The sequence below is a fragment of the Branchiostoma floridae genome, chromosome 3 (assembly GCF_000003815.2).
Source record: "Branchiostoma floridae strain S238N-H82 chromosome 3, Bfl_VNyyK, whole genome shotgun sequence".
Taxonomy (NCBI): Eukaryota; Metazoa; Chordata; class Leptocardii; order Amphioxiformes; family Branchiostomatidae; genus Branchiostoma; species Branchiostoma floridae.
In genome coordinates this window covers 24239639-24248578 of record NC_049981.1, presented here as the reverse complement: position 1 = coordinate 24248578, position 8940 = coordinate 24239639, and the positions used below count along the sequence as shown (strand labels likewise).

The window sequence follows — 8940 nt, the reverse complement described above, 5'->3', positions numbered from 1 at the left end:
ACAGAAGCTGTCTTTACTTTATACCTAAAACATTATTGAAACTATTTACATCTGTCATGGACTTCACAATTCAATGGTGAGGATGGCCTGGGAATTTGAACAGGGGAAGCCAAATAAAATGGTCATTCCTCATTGCACGTATGAATACAAACTAGACTCAAATGCAGCTGCTTGGTAAACTCACTTTCTTGTACAATTAGGTGCCTCTAGAGGTATACTTTAAAACTCTAAAATAAAACATAATTCTTAAAAGCATGCAAGCATGCATGATTATTGGATTTAAAACAAACAAAAAAAACTACGTATACCTTGATAATTCTGACAGGGGGGATGTCCACTGTCAGTTCTTGGCACCTCCTGATCTCTGTACAGGTAGGGAAAAAAAAGGCCAGGCAGATGTTAGAGTCTTCTGTCAAATTTCTGTGGGTATATAATGTTACACAGAAATAATAAAAATGTGGAAAAAAATGTGATGCACAAACCTGAACCACACTGGTGACAAAGCTGTGGTTATTTTGTACATGTAACCACTAAATACACTAAATGGCCAACATTTCCTTGGCCATTAAAGAGAAAAAAAAGATATTTCAGAATAGTAAACAACTTGTCTCTTCTACAGCCTCCTCAGGCCTCAAAACAAACATTTAGTTCATGCATACATTGCTAGATTTTGGTCAATAATGCATTTAAATCAATGTCCATTGCATATATGATACATGTACATGTTAGGTTGCAACTGTGCATTACAGGCTTTATTTTTCCACGACACCTGTAACATTTCACAAAAGATGCACCACAACATTCATATTGGTTAATGGCTTAAAAGAAATTATCGCATGATGGCTGTCTCCTGTGGAAACCAGAAAGGATTCAAATAGTAGCCAAAAATGTAACAATTCAGTCCCATTTGACATTTAGTCTGGTGACACCAGCTATACTTCCCCTTGACAGATCATGTCAGATTGCTCCCTTCGCTGATCTTTGGGAATGTGTAAGGTGGTTCATACCTGTCACCAAATTTGGTAACAACCATTATCATATCATTATGTATTATCACCATGAGTAATGTGGTTGCGACATTTATACTAGCCATGTAGAAGACTAGAAGTAGAAATGACGATTGTGGTGACATTTTACTGTTTTCCTAGCTTTCTAAAGAACAAGAATCAAAATAATCATTTAGTTCACTTTCATCTGTAGCTCTTATTGCTTAACAAAACATTGTACAAAAAAAATATTGTAACAAAGCTGCCTACTTTGTAAATATCCCTAGCTACATCCTCTTGTACTTTAATGATGCAGCCAAAAATGTAAATTATTTAGAGGAAAAAAGCCACTGTGTACTATTGTAACAAGTGTTGCCGGAAACATCTGCTACCTGTCTATAATACATAACTGATGGGTAAAAAAATAAGTTGTCAATTTTTGGCTATTGTTCATAATAGAAGAATTTCTTAAACATCAGGTACGTTTGACTAAAAATGAGCTGATTTTTTTGTCAGACCTATAATCACTTATTTGCACATTTCAATGACAATCAGGCACATACATGTATGGACTTAGAGCATGGTACTTTGGAGAGTACCATAACCACCGACCAGTCATTCTGATCACAGCTGTATACTTTATAATCAGGTCAATCTGAAAACACCAGACTCCAGTGTTTTCATGTACAACATAATTTGACTTTATCCACAAAATATAAAAACTGGGAGACATCACGATCACTATGACTTTTGGACCCCTGCTGTTTTGGTGATGCGACATAAAAACGTGTCTAGCGCGATTACCTTTTACACAAAGGCCTTGCTTCATTTATCCTCTATAAAAGGTGCACTTTGTCCTAATTGCCCCTTATTACAGGGTAAGAGTGCCATGGTGCATTTGCTTGATGGTTTCTCTGACATTGATTACAATGGGGGAGATGCAAAATACATAATTTGTGTTCTGCAAAACAGTTGTTTCATGATAGTTTTGTCTCAAGTAAACCTGCAGCAATTTTGCTAGCACAAATTTTGTGAAAAAATATGATAATGGCTTTTAAAATTGCGGCAATGTCATACATGTAATAAATAAGATAATTACATATAAGGACAGACAGCATTTACAATCAGACAATTTGTACCTTGTGTACCTACTATGTAAGTACATGTACCCTTTGTAACCATATAATTTGTATCTTCTCTTGTCATAAATTGCTCTGTAAATCTGAATAAGACGCCCTTGCTGCTAGACACCATTCTCACAGACACAACTCGTCCTTCGTGTTGTACACCATCCTCACAAACATGACCTGTCCTTGCTGCTAAAAACACCATCTACACAGACATTACCGATATGAACACCACCGAAACAAACATGGCTGCCCCTGGAGCTAAACAACATCCACCTGAACAGAACCTACATTGTATCCTTGGTGCTATACACAATCAACACAAACATGGCCTTTCCTTAGTGCTGAAAAACATTCACACAAATATGACCTATTCCTTGCACTGTACACCATCCGCACAGACATGGCCTGTCCTTGGTGCTGAACACCATTCACACTGGCATGGCCTGTTCGTGGTGCCGAACACCACCCAAGCAAACATGGCTTCTCATGGAGAACATCCACCTGAACAGAACCTACATGTATCCTTGGTGATGTACACCATCCACAGAAACATGACCTTTTCTTAGTGCTGAACAACATTCACACAAATATGACCTTTCCTTAGTGCTGAACAACATTCACACAGATTTGACCTATCCCTTGCACTGTACACCATTCACACAGACATGGCCTGTCCTTGGTGCTGAACACCATTCACACAAACATGACCTGTCCTTGGTGCTGAACACCATCCACAAGAACACAGTCTGTCCCTGGTGACAAACACCATCCACACAAATATTGCCTGTCCTTGGTTCTGGACACAATTCATGCAAGCATGGCCTGTCAGTGGTGCTGAACACCATGCACACAAATATGCCTGTCCCTGGTGCCAAACACCATCCACACAGATATGATGTACTCCTTTTCTGAACATCATCTACACAAACATTTTACAGCCCAAACTTAGATGTATTTCTTTTCCCTTAACGCTTTCAAAGCTAAAATCCAGGACCTGACACTTAAAACTACTCAGCAATACTTCATACTACTTACTAGTATTATGCCATGAAGTTTCCAGCCATTAGTACACACTACCATATAATATTAACAGCTTTCAAGAGATGACACTTATTCCTAAGTAGCAATACTTCATGGTTATCATGGTATGGACACTCATAAGTGCCTCCAGGGACTAACATAAAATCCCAGTCTTCGTGAAACTACTTTTAGTCCAAAATTCTTGGCTGGGAAGAGGTATTCCACCATGTTAAGTACAATTCAGACAGAGCAGGCTGCATCATATGAACAATGAATTGGAATGTCACCTTGAAGCAAGCATTTATGTTGGATCTAAGTCAAACTTTATGGCTAGGTTTGACCAATGCAAACTGTAGCAGAAGGTAGTTACAATGTACATTGCTTCATATTTTCCATACACGTACTACGTACGTACACTGACACACAATATCTAGTAACTCATCAATTGCAATGTTCCCTGTCAAGCACATAAAATGAAATGTCATTGAAAACCAGATGTGCCTTTTGTATGATCTCTAAGCTAATTTTAGGAGGCAAACTCGGGCAATGGAAGTGTACATCTTTGCCTCCCAACACCTGTTGCACTATACATCTTGCAGCTATTTAAATCTGAGCACAATTCTGTCAGACTATCTTACCTCTTGAATGCTTTTCTTGGTTTAGGCTTCTTCCCCTTGGCCTCCTTCATGTTTTTCTTGGCCACCTTTTCTTGTTCATCATCACTGTAGTCCAAAAACTGAAATGAAAAGGAAAATAAAGATGTAGAATTCAATTTTTAACAGAGGTGTCAATTGGATAAATAGTTTCTCAATTGTCATGACAACATATAATTTACATCTAGAATAGAATCTCACCAATATTGCCATTAAACATACTGTGAATATATTTTGTACGGCAAACCTGAACAATTGTAATATAAAGCTACATGCATTATTTCATACACAATGGTAGATAGAAATACACTAAGTCTTAGACTGTTGATAGCATTATGAAAGAGCCATCTTGAGATATGTTGTGGTACTGCAAGACCATAGCAGATATTATTTTTTTAAACAAACAAAATGGTTCTGTCTGAATGGCATGATGGGCTAAAAATGTGATAACTTACCTCTGGAGGCGGTTCCTGGTCGTTCTTCCAAGAAGCATCAGATCCTTTCTGTCTAAGACAATACATGCAAAAATAAGAGGACACACATCTATGTATATACTTGTCTGGAGATGAATAAATAAATAAAATGTACCTTTCTGACTTGTGCCTTGTCACAAATCATACTGATAAAGAAGTGTAAAGGTACATGTATCACATAATACTTAGATTATCATATCATGTAGTAAGCTGTTAGGGCGCCCTAACCTAGTACTGAATCTGTCTCAAAACCTATCTATACCCCTAAAAAAGTCATGACCATAGCATGTCGAGAATAGGAGGTATTAAACCGAAAGTTCCCCTGTGCAAGCTGCTACTCTTTTCAAAGTTTTATCAAGACCAACTTGTATACCAAATAAGAACTTCAAGACAATCTTCTTGAGTGATGCTGTTCATCCACAAACATACAATACAAACAAACACTACCAAAAACATCAACTTGTTGGCAAAGCCTAAGATAGTAAATATGCAGACTTACTTGATAAGGTTTTGAGTGAAGACATACACGGTGAAATCTTGCACCTCTGGGGCAAAGAATACCTCATTTTGCAGACTCAAGCCGAGTGCCTCTATTTTCTTTGCTGAGCTGAACTGTATGGAGTAGCTTGGCTGTATTACAGGCCCAAATGTTTCGTTCACCTAAAATGAGAATGATATATCAAATTCTGTCATTGTGATATGTACTGGCATACTGTCTATCAATGTCCAAAAAAAATATTTTCAAAAAGTAACACAGCATTAAAGGCCATATGTAGTATATAAAACTAGCAGACAAGGAATCAAGGTAACAGGCTCGATATCTGACATTCAATGGCATTCCTCACTCCACTCGTCTGTAAATGAGTACTAGTACTACCTGACTAGATTGTCATATTTGTCAAAACAGATTAAAGCGTCATACTATTGTCAATCTTTGAACAGGCTAATCTACAATTTGTACTTTTTCATGCTTCATACCATAAATGATTGAAATTGAAATACATGTGTAAAACAATGCCTAATAAATACTAGAAGTAGGGATTTGCTAGCTTCAAGCCTTGTATTTTAGGGTAATCTATGTCCAGGAAAAATTGTAGGTAGGTGAGGTGACACTATTTGTAAGAGTGGACATTACATGTTGTTGTGTACTATTTATGTCAGGAACTTCATGTGGTAATGAAGCATCGACTAGTAATCCATGATGGTACTGCAGCGAGGAAGGCTAAAAAACATACTTAGTAGTACCCATACTGCCTAACTAGTCTACAGATATGTGTGCAAGACTGGATGTGTTAGAATCCCCTGTCGGATACCGACTATTGTAAAGCAGGTTTTGTTCATAGCAAACTTGTACTGCACCTGGTTTACAGACAACTTACCAGACCAATGGACTGTCTGTCACTGTTGAAGAGCAGAGTTTCTGCATCCAGTGCCGGTGTGTTAGGGTAGGACTGCACCACAACTGTAGTGATAGGTCAAAGGCAATGTCATGTGAAGTCAATCTCAATGTGTGATACTTGAAACAAAGTGGAAAATTCTATTGACACCTGTAGGTACAATATAGCTAGGCTAGCAAGTATAAGGACCTATAATACCTACCTATATAAGGATATATAGAAATCGGATGGTACCCAGGCTAGGTACAATGTGGATGTACCAATCATTGATTTACATCAGACAAGCACACCAGAACATCAATACTCTTCATGAGAGCTGATAACAAGAATCAAAACTCTCATACCCTGGTATATTTCAAATTTCCGTGATATATCTTGTTTTATTTACTACTGTGAATTTATTGCTAATTTATTTTCTGCCTTCCTGTGTGACTTTGGGGCCAAGCTAAGCCTTAAGGCAACAACTTTAGACCTAATCAGCATTCCCGTCCTGCAAGTTTCCAGTTACACCATTTTTAGCCGGATGAATATTCACGTAATGCTACAATGACGTACTCAACTCCAACTTGTCCAAGAATACCCACCTAACTGTCCAATGATACAGCTTATCTTTCCTATCACCTTAACATGCACATCTTCTGGAAGGATGATATCCGGAAAATTATCAACAGCAACATCCTCTGTTCCCTGTAAAAATAATGAAGACTATATCATATGGGGCAAATAATTCTGGCATTAAAATTCCATTTGGAGCAGTACATGCAAAACGTCTGAATAAGGTAATTTTTGTGTTATTTTCAAACGTCTCAATTACATTTGTACTATACATTTGTAAGTGTAACAAAACCCTAAAAACATCATCATCATCATCCTGATCAACATAGATTGTGCCTAGCATATCAACTACATTGACTCACAAGCCAGCATTATTTGCATCTTCTAAATGTGTGTCAACCACCAGAGGAATGGCACGTGTGTAGTAATGGAGCGGAAAAAGTGCCAATGACGAAAGCCAGAGAACCAGACACAAACCTGAGTTACAACAAGCTCTTCCTTGGCCGGTGGAGGCTGGTCCTGTTTTGGTTTCTCATTTTTCACTTCCTCCTCCTCTTCATCTTCATCACTACTGTCTGATGATGACTCACTAAAACAACATAAACAAACAAACACATGTAAAAACAACAAGCTATGTGTGAAACTCACACCAGTTGTATGATTATTAAAGTTAAAGAAAAGGGTAACATGCACATATGGCATCATAGTTAAATTTTTCACAAACCACTGAATAATTTATTGGGCTGATAAATGACATGAGTAACAAAGTTCTTTAATTTTATGGTCACCACTGTGTCCGCTGTATAATGTTACACCTTAGTTGTGAGTAAAGATTGGTTTTACATCAATTTAGCAAGTATGAATATGTATTTACCAATCCTGTCATGGCAGGAAGCAATATAGAATTTAACAGATAATCTCAACTTGAAATCAGCTAAAAGACTACACGCATGGTACAATGAAGTAATATTGTAGAAAATGGAAATATAGTTACTGTACTTCTAGCCCTGTGTGTGAAGACAAGTTTTTGCATGCAGACAGACTGCCTCTACAAGCTATAGGACTGAATGAGTGCATGCTTAAATTAATAATAAGTGAGTGCATGCTTAATGATTGAGTTAGTGAGTGCATGCTTAATGATTGAGTGAGTGAGTGCATGCTGACTGAGTGAGAGAGTGAGTGAGTACTAGTACCTTATTGTATTACTAGTCATTGCATATTACCATGAGTGCCAGACGACCGTTTGGCTATGCGTGCCATCTAAATCAATGATGTGAAAAGTCTTAGCTTGAAAGGGTTTATCTATTCATCCCTACCTTTCGTCAGAAGATGAACTCTCACTCTCAGATGTTTCTGCAACTTCTTTACTATCTTCAAGACTTTCTCCTTTCTCTTCCCGTACTTCTACAGTTCCTTTCACAACTGTGACATCTTGCTCTTTCAGGTTAAGACCTTGAACAGCGTCACCATTTTCTGTTTCCATATCCTCAGTCCTGTCCTTGGATAACTCTTGCTGTGTGTTGGTTTTAGTTGATAGTCTTCTCTCGTCCAAAGCATCTACCTTCATCGGAGTCATTTCCTGAGTGACAGTTGAGTTATCTGGTACCTCTACATCATTTGAATGTCCACTCTCCTTGGTCCTCGGTAGCTGACTTGTTTCATCTTTACTTTCTACATCAGTACAACTGTCTATGCTTGGATCAGATGCAGTTCTTCTTTCTTCTTCAGTTTCCATGACTATGTCTTTTTCAATTAAAGATGACTGGTTTTTGGTGACTTCTTTTTCCTGACTTTTTGTTACCACATTGGAAGTAGACTTGTGGCTTTCTTTCTCTGTTTCAATAATCAAAGAACCTTTGTCTGCAGTAATCATGAATGTATCTTCATGTTCTGGCTTGTCATGTGACATCTTGGGTGCATCTGTTGTATAACATTCCCCAAGTTTATTTATTCCAGAGTTTAAAGTGTCTTCCATCTTCTGGTGCAGGGCAGGTACCTAAAAAGATAAATTACAAAAAGATTTTAAAACAGAAAAAAATAGGCATAAATTTCAAGCTTTATCACATGAAACTTTGTGTTACTAATCAATCCCTGTGTTTATTTACGTTGGTGCTGACAGTTGTTAAGTTTGATGACAGTCATTACCCCTTACCAAACTAACAGTCCTGTAAGGGCACTGTACTTAGTGACTGGCAGACAGCACTTTAATATGGTTTACTGCTGTCCAGTCACTGACAGTCCTATTCCAGCACTTATGGTTTGCTACGGGGGGTGGGGGTGGTTGGCCTGACAGTTGCAGCAAAGTTTGATGAGGATTCTACCCAACAACTTTACTACCAATCTCTCAACAACTAGGGCTGTGTACCGGTATCTGTACCTGACCTTATGATTGTACATGAATCTTTATACTTAAGTTATCCAACCCAATGCATTTAGCCCGTGTTGGGCAGGAATATGCATTAAAGATCATTGTCATTATAATGCTTGGGCATGAGCGAATGCCAATAACCATACCCGTGAAATCGTTTGATAGGTACGCTACGGGTCCGGACCTGAGAACCTGTTGTACCTGTACCTGTACCCTGAGACAAACAGTTCACTAAATCCTTCTTGAAATAGTTTAACTGTAATTGGATTATAGGTTGCATGAAGTCTATGGAGCCCACCGTCTCTGTTCACGGATGGTTGTTAAGCTCCACTACTCACTGAGTTACATGTTCTATCTG

The 8940-nt window shown here is 38.0% G+C and overlaps 1 protein-coding gene across 1 annotated transcript in view; it reads right to left on the bottom strand.

Annotated features, from left to right (window-relative positions):
- Positions 1-308: 308 nt before the first annotated feature.
- LOC118412581 (H/ACA ribonucleoprotein complex non-core subunit NAF1-like) overlaps positions 309-8940 on the bottom strand; it is a gene marked incomplete at its 3' end in the record, with an annotated part of 10915 nt that continues 2283 nt past the window's right edge. Inside the window, 8 exon segments of the mRNA XM_035815530.1 lie at positions 309-364; positions 3775-3872; positions 4245-4296; positions 4762-4922; positions 5642-5724; positions 6244-6346; positions 6692-6803; positions 7531-8210. Coding sequence (XP_035671423.1) covers positions 309-364; positions 3775-3872; positions 4245-4296; positions 4762-4922; positions 5642-5724; positions 6244-6346; positions 6692-6803; positions 7531-8189 — 1324 coding nt within the window.